At 40.1% G+C, this 20,242-nt stretch overlaps 1 protein-coding gene across 2 annotated transcripts in view; it reads left to right on the top strand.

The window, feature by feature from the left end:
• The window catches only part of TFAP2D (transcription factor AP-2 delta), a 52,535-nt gene extending 34,536 nt beyond the window's left edge, over positions 1-17,999 (top strand). For both annotated transcript variants that reach the window (XM_075144883.1, XM_075144882.1), the window contains 2 exons: positions 2,347-2,460; positions 17,630-17,999. In XM_075144883.1, the coding sequence (XP_075000984.1) occupies positions 2,347-2,460; positions 17,630-17,849 (334 nt within the window). In that variant the 3' untranslated portion in view covers positions 17,850-17,999. The remainder of the gene's footprint in view (positions 1-2,346; positions 2,461-17,629) is intronic.
• The last annotated feature ends 2,243 nt before the right edge of the window (positions 18,000-20,242 follow it).

The following is a 20,242-nucleotide window of genomic DNA, read 5'->3' as shown; positions in this document are numbered from 1 at the left end:
GTAGAAAGTAGAGGTTGGAGGAAGGAGAGAAGAGCAGTGCTGACAGGGCCGACTGGGGATAGTAGATTGTTTAGAAGCCAAAATGACTGACTGTTTTCAGTTGTTGAAAGGAACTGTTTTTCCTCTAAGGACCTGATTCATTAAAACTGTATGCTGCATTTACATACATTTCTGCTGAATACCTCTCTTTGCCTAAAAGGCTAAGACGATGCTGTCTTTTCAAGCAGTTGGTGTCTAGGTCCATACAGATGACAAGTGTTTACAGAAATCTGGCTTGGATGAAGTCCAGCAGCACAGCAGGAAATAGTTTTCTGCATCTGCTCTCCTCTAAGTCAGGAGAGAGCTGTGGTAGCCAAAGTCTATGTCCAAAATTTGCAGAACAGTGATATAATGAAGGGTAAAAACAGGTTAGTACAGTTGCCTTGCTTGTAACTGGGCAATGGAAGACCTTCTAAAGACCAAGAAGCTAGGTTTACCCACTTATTTTCCATTATGCCTCTGTCCCAAAGGACAAAAGTTACAAGGTGATAATGAAGAACTTGAACTTTATCTAGGACCACATGTGCGAAGAGTCTTCTGGCAGAAATCATGGACCACGGAGATGCTCTTTAGTATTAGAAACCGATTCCAAGCACAGTGGTTTCATCTACGCTAACAAAGTAAACCGTGCACACACTGAGTCATCTGATTGCAATTGTCCATATTATTAAAACATTAGAATGGCTCCTTGAACTCTCCCAAATATCTTCTGGGCATGTTCTGAGAGATAACCCACACCAGGAAGACACCGTGTTTAGGAGGCTAGAAGAGCATAGCTATACAAACCTTATCAGATGGTGCCAATTTGCATGAGGGTATGAGAATGACCCCTGGCACTGTATACTTTACCAGGTGGCACTGTTTACTAGGTTACATGTGGTCACTGTGACCAGTATTAGGTCAACCTAACTGAGTGTCAGGCTAGCATCAGGCAACTCAGCTGAGCGTTCTGATAGTCTGGTGGGCATCATGCCCTCCTGGCCCCACATTAAGTGCCTGATTTCCAATACAGACAATGTAGAATGGTATGCTCTTTTGGAGAAGCCCAGACATGTCTCCTTTTTTTAATTAACTGTATCATAAACTAATTGAAAGTAAGTGCTGTTCATCCATGGTCCAGATATGGTATGCACTAAATGCAGCCAATTTGATTTCTTTTAGAAAAAACACATTGGCAGAACAGAACATTCCTAGATTAATTTGCAAACTAGCCCAAAACAACAATATCATAAGAATGAGAACACCTTATTTTCAGGTCTCTCTTAGTGTTAGATCCTATATAGGGTTATCCTAGGGGATTTTTTTAACCCCCAGGTGTTAAGGCATCCTGAAAAGCAGAGGGAGAGGGAAGACAGCAAGATCATCCATCCTTTCCAAAGAAGTTGGGCTACTATGCTGATAGAAGACCAGGCAAGACAGAGCCTAAGTTCCCATTGCTGGGTGCTGAATTGGCTCTCAGTGGGTCCTGCCTACTGAAAGTGTATGTTGCCCAGGAAACCATCATGGAGAAAAAGTGGAGATGATGGGATTTGCCTTACTTGCCTCTCTGTTGTGTAGGCACTGACAGATGAGTGAGTCACCGAGCTCCTCCTACAGTCACCAGGGAGAAAGAGGCACTGTTAGGATGCAAGTCCTCTGGACTGCTATAGACTTTAGGCTGCCTGATACATGGTCGAAATGTAAAACAATTTAATGAATGTTTCAATAAGAAATGTAAATACTGCTCCTGGAATGAATTCTCACTCTGGGCAGACCTGTGGGAGAGGTCTCAGTTGAGGATCCATCAGTTCTTCTGCCCCAGACTCTACAAAGAAGCAGAGTATGGACACAAATGGAAACTAGGAGAGCAAAGGTAGCATTTTCCTTCACAAATCCCAGTGCTCCATCTGTCTTAATAGTTGGGGGTCAAGAAGGCAAGATAAAAACTGCCAGGACTTCTACTTGCAGATAAACCAGTGCACACAAGGAAATGTACATAACCCTGGCTTCTAATGTAGGTGAGCTAAGCCAGACTTAACACTGCTGAACTGGGTCCAATTCAGGAGAGAAATCACATTTTAAAATGTCAATGTTCATATGGTTCCAGAAGGGTTCCTGTTCAAGAGATTCTGTATGTTGTTGGCTCTGAGAATTTGGGGCAGGGAGGCAAGAGGGGGATTCATTTGCCTTTAATTTCTTTAACAATGCTTCTGTCAAATATTTCTGTTATGAATGAGATCACTTAGAATAAGGTGACAGTGTTATGGGAATCAGCTTTATGGAAAGGATTACACCTGTCTTATTTAAGGATTTCCACTTTCCTTTTAGACAAATATGTAAAGAATTCCAAGACCTTCTAAGTCAAGACAGATCACCCCTCGGATCCTCCAGACCGACTCCAATATTAGACCTCGACATCCAGAGACATTTAACACATTTCAGGTATGATTTTGAAAGAGGAACAATTAACTAAAATCCATAATTTTGATAAAGACTACATATGATGTTATAATGATATGTGTTCCCTTACTTAGAAGACTATAACGTCCATAATCCCTCTGTTATCTGTGCCTATTAAAAGCACATGTTTGCCCAGCAATGTAGTTCAGGCTAGTTGCACTCACCCTGCTTCTAGGACCACAGTCTGAGTTTCAGTAAGTCATTTTCTACATCTGCTGGCCAAATCTCCCCATCTGGCCAGAAAGTTGTCTTGCTCTAGATGTGAGCCAAATCACAAGCCAACCAATGAAGCGGATGGTCCAGAAATGTAGAAACTCAAGTTCAGAGCCAAAATGACAATATAGATTAATCAAAGTAGCAATAAAAAGAGGAACAGTTAGACTGCACCCTTACCAGTTAACTAAATAGTTCTAGAGCCTCCTCTATGCTACTGAAACCATTTGACATCATCTTACCATGACCATACTATTAACTCTTTGACCTCCAAAGCAGACTGGCCTCAAAGCAGACTACCTAGTGGAACAGTCTCTACTGCATTCATGAACAACACTCTGGAAAGGTCTGGGAGGATGCAAACTGGCAGACCAAAAAGCCAGAGACTGCAATATATTTAGACTCAGTTCCTGGGCCCATGCCTTAGCAATATATAATTTACTGGTGTAGACAGCCAAGAAGCTGTTGTGAAGCCAAGGACCCATGGTACATGCACGCCAAGTCCAAACTTCATCAGAATTTTATCCAAATTATGGATAAAAGTGTATAGACAGTTTGGGATCAGAAAGATTTATTAGCCCAGGAGTTGCTGTGCAATTTCACATTTTTGCTTTAAGCGGCCTCTAAACCACTCACTCGCGACATTGCTTTAGGCTATATGCTAGATACAGTCAAGAGTGAAATGGGAACTTCCAGAAGGCCACTTTGAACTAGTGGGATCATCTAAGATATTCATCAAAGATAAGTGTGAGGAAAAATCCTAGAGGTGCTCCTGTCTTTACTTGGACCACAGAGGGGAATACATGACTAGCTGAGGCTACAGATTTTTTTTTTTTCTAGCCATTAGCTGGTATCTGAAAAAATCAACATGTAAAGGACTGTTTCAAAGAGTTGGTTACAGATCAAGCAGGTTTGTTAGGCCTATAAAGCCTTAGAGTGATGTTGCATATTCTTTAGCATAGCCAGCTAAGCCACTCTTCATTCATTGGCTGGGCAGACAACTTCTGTGCCCCAACATCTTTTAGTTATTAAGATTCTGATAGAGCATGAAGCACCTACCAGCCAGGTGGTGGTGTGGTACCTAATTTTTAGTCCCTCAGACTTTGAATGGAATCCAAAGTATGTACCATTCCACCTCTTCCATCTATCTGTTGGGGGGTGGGGAGAGGCAAGGATAATGCCTGGTCCACAAATGCACACATTCCTGTTTATGCTTACACATACCTGTGTGCATCCTATGCATATACAAACACTTCTAGACAACCCCATTTCTGTTCTCATGCAGTGATGTGCACACATGTACACATACCACCTATGTCTATGTACACTTTCTCTTATACACACACACTCCAAAATGCCTAACTACACATGCACACCAAGGAAGACATGCTTATTTATACAGGATACTCATAGGGGGATTTTAATGGGCTACCTAGGATTGTGGGAAAATAGGTAATTCCCCATTACACGCACACAAAGTAAACGTGATACAAAGTAGTTAATCCCCAAGGAGTCCTGTGTTTAAAGAAGAAGCAGCAGTCAGGATAAAATGCTGAAGGCTTCAGCTGCAAAAGCTGTCAACTGGTACAGCTCCCATCCTTCTTTCTCTGCTTCACTTCAGGTTGGAGTAAAAAGCTTCTGTAGACAGCTCCTGGATCATTCAGTGCTTTCTTTCATGCCTGCTGTAGGCAATAAGTGTTGGACTGAAGATGGGCACCTAGAAGAGCATAGGTCTTGATCCTACACAGATGCTTCCCTGGGCTTAAATCAGAGAGCTTTGTCTGATGTCTGTGCTTGGGGAATGATGAGTACTGCCACACCCGGACGTTAAGCTGAGACCATATTCCTTTTCCATCTATTATAGAGAAGTTGAGGTCAGATCCAGCTTCTGACCCAAACTTCTAACTCTACTCATCTATATGTAGGTGCCTCCATTTCAGCCAGGTGTATATCTTCTGCTGTAGTCTTTAGGGATCTCCCCTGTATAGCCCGTGAAATCTGCATTACAATTAAACGGGCCTAATGTAGACATCTACGTTAGTGTGACTTGAATTTCTCTCTAAAATCCATTGACTGAACAGTCTGGTCTGGACCTCCAGCTGAATGGGAGCTTAGCCAACCAGTACACACTAGACACTTATATTGTAAATAGCTAAACCTAGTGTAGGCAAAAAAATCGTTACTTCCATGCCCTAAATCTGGCAGCCTTCACAGCAAGGTCATCTGAACCCCTCCTACCACTACTTGCCTTCTTGAGATTACATATCACAGAAGGCACTTAAGTCTGTCTCAGATGCCAGAGGAGATGTGAGAATGCAATTCATCATGTTTTCCAGGAGCATTAAGTATTTTCTGAGTCAAGTTTTCAACACAGACTGCTTCTGACTATCACTTGGTTTCTCTATCTTTCTCTGAGGGATGATCCTCAGACTGAACTGACCTCTGTCACAGGAAATTTGCACCTGATCAGTTGGGGATGAGAGAAGAGGAAGAAATTCTTGGTACCCCAATGCACAGAGAAAGTCGTTGTAACCCAGGAACAACATGCTCACTGCTGGTTAAGGCATAGTACAGCCTCCTACTGGTCACAAGCACAAATAGCTGCTGTCATTATACATCAGTTGGAAATTATTTCATAAAAAGATGTTGAAGGAATCTGCCTAACAAAAAGCACATGCCTAACACTAAGAATTCAAATATTCAATGTACAGTGACCTCCACATCCCTGATCATAGGTCCCACCTAAAATTAGATTTCCAAAAGAGCAGGTTGTCCTTATTTATTACAATGAAATGAACATAATTATCATGTATCTATACCTATAGATAAAGAGCTTTGCAACTGTATGCCAGAGAGGGATTTGACCTTCAGACCATAGTCATTGTCAAATACTCTGATGACATCTACAATAATCAGAGTCTAAAATCAGACTGTCTTAATAAGTTGCTGGTCCTAATTATACACATGAAATTAATGTTATTTGTGATCAAAACGCCCAAGAGCTGTTGGTGCTCTACAAATAGGTCTTGCTGAAGAGACATAAATCTGAAGCAGTGACTCCATATAGTCATCACAAATTTTATAACATGCTTTTCCAATAGTGAAATTTTCATCTTCATTTCTATTTCTGTTCCAGAACTGTGGGCTTTCTCACAATAAATTCTCTGCCTCTATGCTGTATAAATCTCTAGATTGGGATGGAGCCAAAATAGTGTGTTTGGCAAGGACAAGCTGTAGTCTTTCACTGGAATCTCTGACAAGGTTTTGTGAATGTTTTTAGCATAGATATAGCATGTTTTTCAACCATTATCCAGTATGAGCTGATTTTTGATCATGGGAAATCTCATATAGTTTCATACAGATTTAATATAACAAGAAAAGGTTCAGAAATTCTGCCTTGTAAACCATCAGGCAGCAAAGGCAGCAAAGAAACCACAAGATGAAAGGTTGGTATTTTATACGTGTGTGTGTATATATGCTTATGCCATATGATGTCAGAAAGTCGAAGAGATTTTTTTATGAACAGAAAAATTCAGAGGAATCACACAAATCTCTAGTATTAGAATAAATTCTAAGATAATGAAAGACTTCTTGAAGAGCTATGCTATCTGGTACCTTCAACAGAATCCAGACTCCACTACCTTGGGTTAAAAGTGAATTTTCTTTAGGAGTAAATTACCCTACAGCTGGTAAGTGTAGAGTTATGTGCTCCACTTGCTCCCGATGTTACTTGCTCAACGTTAATAATTAAGACCAGGGTTCACAGACTGGCACAGGTCAGATTAAAGCAGTGTTTCCCGTTTCCTCTGTTTTAAATCTTCAAGCTCACACTTCTCTCAGAAGTTTTTCCACTGAGTCCCAATTGATCAAGATCTGTAAACATGTGTCCACCCTGAAGTACAGGATAGTCCCCATGAAGGGATCAGAATTGCTGGGTTTGCTCAAACTCCAAACTCAAAGTTCATACAAAGCATAAAACAGGGGAAATCTTCAAAGGAGCTGCAGTGAGCCTGAAAACTGCTGAGTTTTGCACAACTTTACCAGATACGCAAAAACCAGAGGCTCTTCTACACTCCTGGTTCAATCATGTTTGTGCAGCTGCTCTCTGAGATGTCCATCTGACCTGAATACAGAAAACTCAATGCTGCATGAAGAATGATTTCCCAATATTTTTTGACCATGAACAGACAATTCTGTAGACCTTTACATCCATAGCAGCAACCATTGTGCACTGCTTGAGCCAGGGTAGTAGTATGTATGCTTTATTCAAGATTTCTCCCTTTTCAATACATTTTGGAGTATCTTACTGCAGAGAAGTTATATTGATATTAGTAAATAAAAGCAGTGCCAAGGCACAGGCATGTATTGACTGCCTGTGCTGCTTTTTTGCAAAATTCCTGGGTTTTCATTGCCTGGTCTAACTAGCTCTGTCCTAAACTATTCCTGGGCACAGTGGCACATATATATCACTAATATATATGTAGCTTGAGAATTCAGGGAAGCACCAGACCTTATTACAGCCCAGTTAGGTGCCTATCTGTGCTATAAATACTGTACTAAGATTTAGAGAAGTCCAACCTTGTCAGGGCTGGATCATAAGCCACTCCATAAGTGTTGGAGCAGCTCAGATTTCCAAGAATATACATAAGTGTGGGTTCAAGAAGAGGTGATATGTTGCAGGGCTACCCACGCTGTCTTTCAGCTCTTCTTTGATTTCTTCATGATAAATACAGAGGAGCAAGTGGAATAATCCTGTGGGTTGTATCTGGCCTGAAAACCACCACTTGAACTACCCTGTCCCCTGTTTCTGAAGACAGAATCAGCATTAAGCCACAGGGCAAACAAGGAAACCCTGGAAAAATCCATTTCCATTACTAAGTGCTGAGACTTTTTGTCCAGATACATGTGTGTCTCTTTGTTGTCCTCTAAAGGTTGATCTGTGTAAGTGCATTTATGAGTCTACTACAGTAGAGAGCAAAGTCAGCACATCAGTACTAGAAAAGAACCCAAAAGTTTCTATAGCTTTAATGAGAGGAACTTATTTCTCTCACCCTTTGCTTTCAAAATGGAGTGAGCATCAGGAAAGGAAGAGTGAGAGAGTGAGAAAGAAAGAAAGAGAAAGGAATAAAGAAAGGAGAGAAAGAAGGAAAGACAGATAAAAAATAAAGAGAATGAAAAAGAATAAAGAGAAAGAAAATATTTAAATAAACTTTAGTTTCTTTTAAACTGCCTTGTATTACTTATAATTCAGAGGTTCTTCTCCCAAAACCCCCACAGAATCATGCGAGACTTTTGTGTACATGTGTCTCTGTATGCAAGAGGGAAAAAATAGGGTTTTAATTTCTCCTGAAACTTAAAACATTTTCAAATACCACTGATGTCAGTAAAGCTGAGATTTCATCTTTCTTTATTTTTTCAGGACAGAAAGGTTATAGAAATCTCTTTTCAGCATTGTAAGTTGGTTGGTTTGGGATTCAGAACAGGTAAAAGCCTCGTTTCATGCTCAGCGAAACCAAGAGACAGCTCTCAATTATTCAAGGTGATGGGAGGAAAAAAGGGGTTGGAATAGTTAGAGAAAGGAAAAAGATGGATGTAAACAAAACAAATATAGAAGGCTTTGAGAATAAATCACTGTAGAAAAGCCTGAAAATGGTGAATCAGGAAAAGCCTGCCTGGAAACACAAGAGTTCTGAGACACACACCCAGAGAATAATGGTGCAGGCAGTTGTGATGGGAGATGGTGAAGCCTTGGATAACCCCCAACACCCATAATCCTGCCACTAACTCAGCAGAGCTGAATGGTGACATTGCACATCCAACAGGTTCTTCTGCTGGATCTGGAACAATGTTAACCAGCACAACCATCAAACCCTATCCTTTTCCTATTAATGGTGTGCAGGTAGATCTGAAGCATGTCAGTATGGGAAATGGTTGGGATTAACTTGCGTATCATTCATCTCTCTAGTATTTTTGTACTTCCTGGACGTTTAGGGCATCCAACCCTCTCCAGAGCAGAGAACCAGACCAGGTGAACGAAAAATTTTCAGTTGTACAGATCCCTGTTATGAAGAAGGGAAATGTTTCTATCACATTTCAGAGAAGGAATGGAGACATGTAGAAATTAAGACCCCCCCAAAAGATATAGAAAACTAATCTAATAAACTGTGTGGGTATGCTCCTGGACACTGGAACACAATTGTCTGTAATGTTTGATTGCTACTGTATTTGGCCTAGACCAACTCTTTCTGTCCCAAACAATTCCCAGGCACAAGTCAGCCTTATCTCGGTCAAGAGGATGTTCTCAGTTGGAAGCTTAGATATGGTCACTACTTTGCAGGTTAAAGTGCTTGAATAATGGAGATGAGGCCAGGCTATGCTAGATCACTCATGATCTGAGGAGGAGCCTGGGTACTCTTCACTTCGCTAATGCAGGTATAAGTTACTAAAGGCATCCCCTAGCTTCAGTTTAAGAACCTTAGGGTGATTCACCTGTCTGGTGAATCTAGGAATCTAGGGTCATTTCAGGTATAAAAGGACATCCTGTCTCACATTCATTTGCCATTCCTTCAGTTCAAGGGTCTTTAGTAAGTCCTGCATCACATCTACCAACCTTATAGATACTCTAAATGTTCCATGGCATCTCTGGTGGCATGGGTGAACCCGTGTGTTCATTTTCCATCCCTCCTCTTGAAGCTGTTCCCTTTTGCAGAGGAAAATTTAAGGCTGGACTGAGAATGAGAGCCCATGAGTATCGTTATCTAATGTAGTGGCTTCTGCAATAAACCAAAGCTAAAGTTCTGGATTAGGATCCTGCTTTATTCATTTCACACTTAATTCTGTTGATAAAGTATCAAACCAGCCTTCAGTCTAAGGATCAAAATTTAGGACATTCCTCCAACTGGACCAAATGTCCAAAACACTAAATTAGTATTTTTCTTGATTTTATACCATACCTCTCTCTTGTTGAATGGAGAGAGTGTGTATCCACTTCTCTCTTCCATTCCACTATTATATCTGAGCTTCGCATAGATTCAGCCGGGAACCTGAAAGTGACACAAACATGTGTCTTCTTGCCTTTGCCTTCATAACCTGCCCTTGCATCAGCACAGCTTTGATTTTTTTTTTTTTTTTTGGTGGAAGTCTTTTTTAGCTCCCCAAAATCTCACAAAAACTAAAGTTACCAGAAAACCCACCAAAAATGACCCACATTCTGTGCTGGGAAGCCAAAAAACATGACATAAAAAACTTACAAGGAGAAGACTGGCTGAGGTTATACTCAAGAGATCTGTGTATGTTCCTTGACTTACACATAGAGACTCCCTGACCTCATTAGTCAGCGTCTTAATCTCACTTTCTTCACTTGTAAAATTGGGTATATACACACCTTCTACATCTGCCTTTGGGACACTTGTGTCTCTAAGAATCTGTAGTGTTTGGAAAGTTCAGATATCCTACTGTCATCCTTCCTACACATAGTGGAAAATGAATACCCACCGATTACAGAAGTTGGATTTGATCCTTTAACTTCATGGTTACATTTCATCAAGATGCAAAATCACATCCAAATCACCTATCTTATATATAAAAGATAAAGACATCAAAACAGCAAAGGGAAAACTACTTTCTTGCAAGTGACACTTCTTTCAGTGCAGAAACCTTATAAAAACAGACAAAAAATAATAGGTTCAGCATACTAAAGCTAGATAATGAAAGCAATCAGCATCCTCACAAATTATTCTGTGCTTTGCCTAGCCATCCAGCTGATACGAAACACCCTTCCTATGAAATCGTTTGAGACAAGAGTTTTGTCATTTAGCTAGTCTCTGGAGCTGTCAGCCTCCTGCGAGTGCCTGGCATCACACTGACAAGGTGACACGAAAAGCGGCAGGCAAGAAACCAGAGGCTCAGACTCTGGGAGCAGCAAGAAAGTAACATCCTTCTTTCTGAAGGGTAAAAGGGAGCAATGAAATGTGTTTTGAAGCTCAACATGTTTTTTAAATTGTAACAAAGAGCCCAAAGCTTTACTGGTGGGTTGCCTTTACAGATGTGCATACCCCTCTTCTATATTGTTCTCTTTTTTTTACACTTCTTTGCTTATCAGGAGGTAGAGCAGCTGCTGTCATAATTCCAGTCATCTTGATCAGCAGCAGCAGCCTTCTGTTTGGATCCACGGACTGGAAGAAACCTGGTGCGCAATGAAGTTTGTGGTGAAACACCTCTGGTGCCCTCTAGAGTTCCCTGATTTCCATGATCTCTCTTAATCTGGCTTTAAATTCAGCTAGCTGAGAGGGACAATACTTGTTCCTAGTGCTGAGGTACAAGTAATCAACAAATTGTTCCTTTCTTTTTTCTTTTTTTTTTTTTTCCTTCTTTTTCCTTGGCTCTTTATTTACCATTACAGTTCCTTCCTCTGGGATTTTTCCCTCACTCCTTTTCCCAGGAATTCCCTCTTTGATCTCTTTCCATAGCAGGGGTTTGACCACCTTCTCCTGCTCTGCTTATAATCAAAATCCTTTTGAAAGGATTGGGATGTTTTTGTCCCAATTTCTAATATTGCCAATGATTTTTATCATGAGTCTTATGATACCATATTCCCTTATAGTCACAGTTTATAGAGCCAAGAGAACAGACAAGAATCTGTTTTGTTTTCTTTATCCTCTTCATTAACAAATAAGTTCCATGATTACCAAGGAAAAGGCAAATACAAGTTCATCAAAGAAGGAAAAAAACCTTGGGGGGCTTGATTTGTTTTTCAACCCAGTACTTAAGATTTCTTAAAACATTTAAGGCATTCTCATGTTTCCCAAAAAAAGGAATGCCATTGCCTCATTTCCAAATTACTAGGTTACATAGTTGCATTGTCCCTTGTCATCAGCATGTATATAATGCTTGCTTCTTGGTCCTTCTCATTTGAGGAGGGCAATGGGGCTTCTCAGCTACGTTAGCTGCCTCGCTGGAAAAAGTCTATGCATGGTAGCAAGTTGGATGAATCTCATTCATTTCTCTGTCTTCCCATAGAGCAGGGATGTGACCATTAACTAAGTGAAAAGAGAAACTGAAGGAGCTGACAGCTGTGTGAAGGACATGCTCACTCTTTTCCAAAAGTATCCAGTCATCTTGGATCCGTGGTCTCACTGATGTATTTGGCTCCATAGGTGATAATGGGTGGTGAGGCCACTTTTCATCCACAGCTAACCAGAAGCTTGTACATCTTTTTCTCATTCAAAACCAGCAAGTCACAGCATTATCCAGTTTTATTTGGAGGATATAATGTGCTATGCTGGAAACATTTCTTGGCAAACAGCCAAGGGCTTCTGTGAGCGCCATGCACACCACAGTGCTGTGGCTTAATCTTTGGTCTATAGCTCAGAAACACTCCATAGTCACAGTCTTGGATGTTTCAGATATGTTCCCTCAGCACTTCTCCTAGTGTGGAAAATCAGTCCCAAGATCTAAAATATACAGAGCTGAAATAGCGTATTTTGGAAATATGGGGCATCAGCTCTAGCACGCTCTTCTTACTTTCTCCATTGCTCTTACACATGGTAAAAGGAGGTTGATCTGCTTAGGAGAACATATCTTTAATATACTTGTTTGGTTATGAACAGAAAACAAGCATGAGGGCCTACTTTGCAAGGCAACTTCTGTATGTGCTGTTTGCCACTCTGATCCTATCGACTATATATCCCTGTAATATATACTGGCCATGTTCCAATGTTTACCTTGACTATCAGTCTAACTTGTGTCATGGTTAGGCCTCCTGACCTTCTGAAGTAAAGTTATCACAATTTAATTCTCTAGGCAACCTTCACAGGACAGACCTTGAAATCAACAGAAACACCCCAAAGTCAATACAGGCACCTCTAACTTAGGATGTTACTTGTATCAGTGAAGAGATTAAAATCTTTTTCATTTCCTTTACAGCCATCAAAAGTCTTGTCAGATCTTATTATTTGTCATCTGTCATGTGTTGTTAAATTTGGGTAATCACAAAGTTGTTTTCACGTTCAAAGTTCTGAGAAAGTCCGACCAATAAGTTCAAGCTTGCTTTTTCTTCATTATTATCATTTTAAAGTATTTATTTATTTTAAATGAGGGTGTAAGCATTCAGTGCAGATGGCCTTTTCCCCCCTGCCAAGAAGGAATCTGCTTCTTCTGCCACATGTCGGAGTTTCACCAGCCTGGGGTATGGAGGAGTCCTTGAGGTAGTTGCCAAACGCGAGTCCAAGCCTTCAGGCACAGTTGGATCTTTTCACTTTCAAGTAAGGCTATCATTAAAACATGAGCAGACGTAATTGCATCATAGCGCTGGGCAGAATTGCAGGCAGGTCTGGATGTCCTTAAGCATAAGGATTTATAATATGTTGACCTGATATTCATTGCCTTCTTACTGCAGCTCTCCATCCACAGTACCAAAATCAGAAATTTTAGCCTTGCCTTTTAGAACAATAGAGTTAGTTTATAGGAATTGCAATGAGATGCACTACAAAGCTGAGAATACCCAGAAGACTCCATTATGAAACCACCATGTTTAATTTTAGGCTTTTAAGCCCAAATAGAAGTATTATAATGAAAGTAACTTGTTTCATAGGTGTGGAGCATACCAACAATGAACCAATTTCAGTGGGAGCTCAGTTAGCCTGAAAAATCAGGCAACTAAATTTGACTTTCAGGAAATATATTTGAATGCTTTGCCATTAATCTTCTGTCTGTCATGTCTGATTTAAATGTAAAATCAGATTTTCTCCCCAACTTGAAACTTACTTTCATCAGCAAAGGGAAATTATCCAACTTTCTTAGATTTTTCAGACTTTAACCTGCAGAGAAATAAAGTCCACCAAAATTAGAGCAAGGGGAATTACTGATAAAAATGTAAGAGTAGAAGATAATATCTTTCGGCCTTTTTATGCTCATTACATAAAGTGAGGCTAAAAAAATACACTCTCACAGGAGCATGGCAAGGAGGGCTGGTCAGAAATTTTCCATAAAATGGTTTCTCTTAATAAGTTTCATGGGAAAATTAATAGGCTCTACATATCCCCATCTGTGGAGAAGAATATATTCATCAGGAACTGAAAGTAGAGTTGCCATGAGACTTCTCACTAAAAAAAGGTTGGTTTTTTTATAAGAAACACAATGCTATCTTGAAAAAACCTGCCATATTTGATGATTAGTGGTACATAAGAGGCTAAACTGTAAAGGAGATAGACCCCTAACTCACCCCACAAAATCTTTTTCCTATGAACACTAGTTTTCAGACCAGAAGTTTAAGATTCTGCTCAGGATAAAATACCCATATCTAGGTGTTTCGATATAAGCGGGATGTTGAAGCTTCCCATGTGGTCAATGAAGATCTAGGACAAGATATAGCTGAGTAAACAGTAGCATGCAGCATCTTTTGGATGCTATTAGGTATGCCATCAGTCCATTGCTGCTTTAAAAGGGTGCTATTCTCCTATAAGCCCTCTGCATTACCTGTTCACCTGATGCAGATGTCTTGTTACCACAGGGTATCTCAAATAGCACTGAACACACATTTTTATTCAGCTTGATGGAGCCATCAGTGTAGCCAGAAGAAGGTGCAGCTCACCAAAAAGGAGACATATCCATTTCATGTGCTAAATCATTCTCCAGAATTCTCTGACTGTATTGAACAAAGCCCCAGGGCTCAATTCAGTTGCCTAAACGTTGGCGTCTAGTGCCATGTGAGATACACAAGGGTAACCTGCCTGGCATCAAAACACCTAGAAGCAAGGTGGACTTAAGTCCCATACCATATCTAGCAAATCTGTGCAGATGTTTCAGATGTCATAGGACATCTCAAATCACTGTAGACTCTTATACATAGGAAACTACATTAAGCCCCCTTTGATGGTAATGGGAGTTTAGGGACTGTTGATGTATACACCTACTGGTTGGCACTTATGCTTATGTACCTTAATATCAGATTTTGTCCCCTTTCTGGTATTTTCTACAGTCTTGTTCAGCATTTGAGAACATTAAAGTTTTCTATCCTTGTTCTTAGCCCTACAGATTATTTCTGAGACAATCTCTAAGTTTTCACTGTAGTATTCCCACTTTACTCTTCAGGGTGTATTGAGCTATCAAATGAACACCGTTCTATTCCTTTTGCTCAGGAGTCGAAAGGTTCAAAGAGAGCAGGCCGGAAGATTTCTTTTCTATTCAATCTTTTGTTAAACTTACTATTTGCATCTACTGGAAATGAATGATTGCAGATATTGCCAACTTTTCAAATAGATAAATTAGGTTTTTTTGCATGCAAGATCAAAAATATTTTTATATATGCCTTGGTATAGTCAGTTCCCCAAATCAAGACCCAGAAGATCACACAAGTAGTGTAAAAATCATGACATATTATAACTAGTAATGATACATTTGAATTTCCTTTTCTTGCTTTCTGTTATTGTAAGCTCCATCACATTTTCATTCCTCTGGACTTCTGAAGACTAGAAATGATGATAAAATGTAACACTTAATTTTAAAATCACCTGACTCCTAAAAGGACTTGAAAGGGTTAAAAATACTCTTGTCTATATGCTACTGCTGATCTTGTTTTTACTACTATTATAAACATGACTTACGGTGATGATGATGATTTTTATTTTCCTGCTATGCCAAGCATTTCTAAAAAAAAAAAAATTAGTGAGCTATGTTTACCTCTTTTTAACGCTAAATTAAAAAGATCCAGATATTACTACAAAACCAAACTTCAAGAGTCTAAACTTCAAGAGTCATGTGATATTGTTAATTGATGTCTGCAAAATAGTCCTTGTAAATATTTAATTATCATTTTCCTCTCATTACTAACTGGGGGTAAACATAAATTCCTGCTCTGAAAAGTGCCTGGAGACTGATGGATAAACATTCTAAAAGCAAGTTATTTGTCAATAGCCTTTGGGAGACCTTTTATAACAGGCTGGTCCACTCCCAATCTGAAATGGAGACATATTTCCAAACTGAGCTCTCATTTTGGTTAGGAATCCTATATGTTTGGTGGCTTCCCTAGGATACTGGCTTTCCTAGCAAACAGGGTTCCCATGTCCAGCAGACAGAAAGATCACCCTAAAAGATATCTTGGAGCCTTTCCCATGGATTTTTTTGATACTTCCAGCAACCTGGCGATTGTCCATGTCCTGTATAACCTCTTTTCCCTTGGTCCCTACTTTTTCACTTTTTTTCTAAAACAGCTGGAAAGACTGAGAAACTACAGTGCAGAAGAGACGGGTTTTCACTGAAGTGAAATGTTCCCGTTTCTGACCCACACATGGTTCTCTGCATTAGAGCAGGGTTTACTGATGTGGTGCATGAGACACCCAGAGGGTTACTGCAGGGATGAGACCTTAGCATGGGATAGGAAATAGTTATTGTTTTATCAGAATCACTGTAATGTTTTGTTGTGGTTTTTTTCTCACCCAAACCAATATAAAGTATTGATTTCTCAAAAATGTCCACAAACTCAGAAATCAGCTTCTGTTCTTGTCTTCTTTTTGCCCTGAGCAGAATTGTGATAACTGAAGTCAGTCTTTTAAAAACTGCAATGACATTTTAACCTTTGAAATAATTTTTCAGTTATGTTTCTAAACGAAAATTAAAAATCTGGAGGATTTGTTTGGTTTGGTTTTTTTTCACTTAGCACTTATCAAAATGCATCATTATAACAATGAGAATAATTTGTTTGCTCATAACAAGATGTCTAGTACAACTTGAGTTTCCCTGGCCCTTACATGAACATCTTATACTGTACACATAATATTTAAGCAAATAGGGCTGAAGTCGATTGCCTAAAAACTGGTCTCTAGTGCCATTTCTAATATCCTAAGGTAGCTGAGACATCCTTATAGAAATGGTATCTAAGAGACGGGACCTGTGGGAAACTTTCACACTTCTGGATCTGCAGGTGGAAACCAGGCTGGAGGCCCAAAACATCTCAGATGATTGTAGATACATATGTGTGCACAGAAATGCTCCTCTAAACTGAGATGAGATTAACCCACTACAGCTCTGTCTGGCAACTGCATTAATACATCATTTCAGTAGCTGTTAAGTGAGGAGCACCACTGAAATTCAGCTACTTTGCAGTGCAGAGAAACAACAAGAAAAATTCAGTGTTATCTTGAAAAAACACCTTATTTGGATGAAAGGTGCAACAGAGTAAATCTATACTAGTAAATTCAACACCACCAGGGCAACGTCATTGGAACTTGGTTATTTTTACTTTTAATTGGTTAGGATTGTCTGTGAATTTAGCCTGGCTGAACTAGCCCTATGTGAAACATGTCCTGGGCATTGTTTGGGCATTAGCATTGGCCAAGGACTATTCCAAATAAGCAGTTTGGATTCCACCCTGTTGGATGCTCAGAGGGCATAGCAGTATGGATATGGCCAAACCACGCCAATTGTGCTGCGGGTCAGAGATTGCGCTTTGGCGTTGCTTGATTTCCTAGTACAGATGCAGCCATACATTAATGTAGAATATCCAGGTCTTGTTGTTCAAGACTCTGATCTAGGAGAGTGAATAAACCACACAGAACCGGTTTCGTTTACCTGAGAAGGGGGAAGCCAAACCTTCTGGGACTGGAAAATTAGGAATACTAGAAAGCCTAGGGCACGGATCCTCTCTTGGCCTCTCTGAAGTCAACAACTTTGTGTCAATCTGCATCAGCCAAGGATCTGTCCCACGGTGTTTCAGAACTGAGGCTTCTACCAAAACCAACCTTTGAAGCTGTATGTAGTAGTCTGCTCTTCGGCTCTACTCTTTTCTTTTCTGTTTCTCCCATAGGTAATAAATAGTTTAGCAAGCAAATCTTGAATTTCACTATAGCAAAATGAGTGTACTGTAATTTCTTCAATGTATGTGAGTGCATTTATATTTATATGCATATGTGTATTTCTTTTTCTGTCTCCTTCCCATTTGTAGTTTGATCACTCATGGTTTTGGAACTCCTGCAATATGTGCTGCCCTAAGCACTTTCCAAACTGTTCTCAGTGAAATGCTGAACTACTTGGAAAAGCACACATCGCACAAAAATGGAGGAGCGGCAGAATCCGGCCAAGGACACGCCAACTCGGAGAAAGCCCCCCTGCGGAAAACTTCAGAGGCTGCTGTGAAAGAGGGCAAAACAGAAAAGACAGACTAGCTACATCAAACAGAATCTATTTCAAGAGAGTCTTGCTGCTGATATTTTTTTTAAATATATATATCATTGAGGGCAATTTATCTCCAGTGGACCAAATCCAAAAAAAGGGGGAAAAAAGAAAAAAAAAAAGAGGAAAAAAAAAAGAAAATAAAAAAGAGAAAGATTAAAACAGAGAGAAAAAGAGAGCGTGAGAGAGGAAAGTATTCAACCCTAAGAACAGCAGTGTACAGTAATTGTGTGATGAAATTGTCACTTTTTTTAAATTTATGTTGCTCTAAACTACTTTTTCGTGCACGTAGTATTTGATTGTTCTGAATGATACACTAACACTGGTTTTTATAAGCACTTCTGGACTTGGCTGAGGTGGCACATGAAATTTGAAGCACTTTTTTCTCCGGCAGCACAGTTAGGGCCAGCGCATCAGTTGTGGGACATGCAGTTCCAGCAACCTGGCTTTGCTTGCGTGCTGGAGAGATTGAAAGAAGGGCTTCCTCTGATCCATCGGAAATGCCTGATCTACTCACCATTGGGAAAACAATATGGAAACCTGGCAGAAGAAGAATTCTTGGGTCATGGGACAAATGAACCGTTTGGTGTTGGGGGCTGCTCTTCCCCACGTGGGCATGTACAATAAAGCTGCACTGGAATGAGGCCAGAACCTGTTGGGAATCTGTCATGACCATTCAAGCAGCAGCCGTGGTGTCTCTTGTGAAAAGAGCATGGCAGACTAAAATGAAAAAAACCTTGATAGTTTCAAAAAGAGCCCTGATCCCTCTGTGAACTTCAGATTAAACAACAGGACGGGCTTCTGGCCTCTATCTTCTCAGCCCCTGGTCCCACAACACTGCAGTCTGCTATACCTGGGTCTCTGTTCAATGGGATCAATGCAGGCAATTGGAGTCACCTTTTGTGTTGCCTTGTTTTTATGATGCTTTCTTTTCTTCAACAGCTTGTTTCTGCAGCTTTATTGTCTTTAGAAATCCAGCTGAGGTGCAGAGGTCTAACAGAATCTACTCACTTACCGGAAAGAAAATAAAATAAAACCAAAAATGACAAATAAGACAGATAGGCTTGGTCCACAGCAGTTAAGTGGTAATAACCTTGCTAATGTGCTTTTGAAATATTATTTTACCAACTACCACTCATCCTCACACAGAAAACATTGGAGGCATAGTTTGAGCTCAAGTCTCTTTGAGTCAAGAGGCTTTTTCCAGCCACATTCTAACTTCTTCTTCAACAAGACTTTTATTCCATTCCTTTTCTTGTTTCTCTGACATCCCTTCATTGAGAAAGTTGGGAAGGATTGGTGTTACAGGGTGGGATTATGCTGGCCAGCTAAACTCCTTTTAAGATCAGCGGAACTAGACCTTTTCTTCCAAGGGACAATTCATTTCTTTCTATGGTAGGAAATAATATAGTTGTCCACGTGTAAGTGTTTAGAGCCATTTGAGATGTTTTAGGCTATCTAAGACAGCCACAGAGTTTTGACAGATATGACATGAAACCTATAGGAGAACTGGACTCACCTTGAGGAGGAGCTGGACGATCCCAGAAGACGGCACTAGATACTTATGGGTGGTCACTTGACTTGCACACCAAATGTCTAGGACAGGTAGAAGGGATCATCTGGAAGTGCCTGCCATTCTCCCCAGATAATAGCTGAAGTGTAACAGTGGCATTTTGCATTGTACATGACTACAACTGGATTAATTACCCTCCTCTCCCTATAATCAGTGGAGAGAAAAAGGCACTTAGCACGCAGTTTATCTAACCTCAAAGTAATGATGAATCATGCCCTGAAAGTGTGTACTTTTCTCAACTAGGTATAAAAGAAGCCAAGGATAAAAGCTCTCATACACATGTGTCTACATCGTAGCTTTCTAGAACTAGTTAGCATGCATTACATCTTGGATGACCAGCTTTAGACCAAACCTAGGGACTATGATGAACATCCGAGGGCGTTTACAGCCATGATGTAGGGAGTCAAACTGAACTAACAAGATCAGCTTTGCCTTCCAAATGTATGGAAAGAAATAGAGCGCTTACAGCATGATGCTGTTTCTCCTGGCCATCATGGTGAGAAAACACGCTAGGAACTAAGTCGTCCCTATTTGCTTGCGTAAGGAGATCTACAAAAAGAAAGAAATCCTATGATTTTGCCCAGATTTGTCCTTGCTCACAGTAGGTATATAACTTAGATACCTACTTTAGTGCTATCTAGGCACCCTCTGCACTGAGGGAAATATATGTATCTCCATGGGACTCCACCTCCTTAACACACTAAGATCAGCTAAGTGCCTAACAGAACTTAAACTTTACTGAGTTAATTTTTCACTCCAGCGCCTCTGGAGAAGTGCTAAAATCAAATGAATGATCCTCAGAGATGTCTTCGA

Source organism: Calonectris borealis, chromosome 3, assembly GCF_964195595.1.
Source record: "Calonectris borealis chromosome 3, bCalBor7.hap1.2, whole genome shotgun sequence".
In the NCBI taxonomy this organism is placed as follows: domain Eukaryota; kingdom Metazoa; phylum Chordata; class Aves; order Procellariiformes; family Procellariidae; genus Calonectris; species Calonectris borealis.
This window is presented reverse-complemented; position numbering and strand designations above follow the sequence as displayed.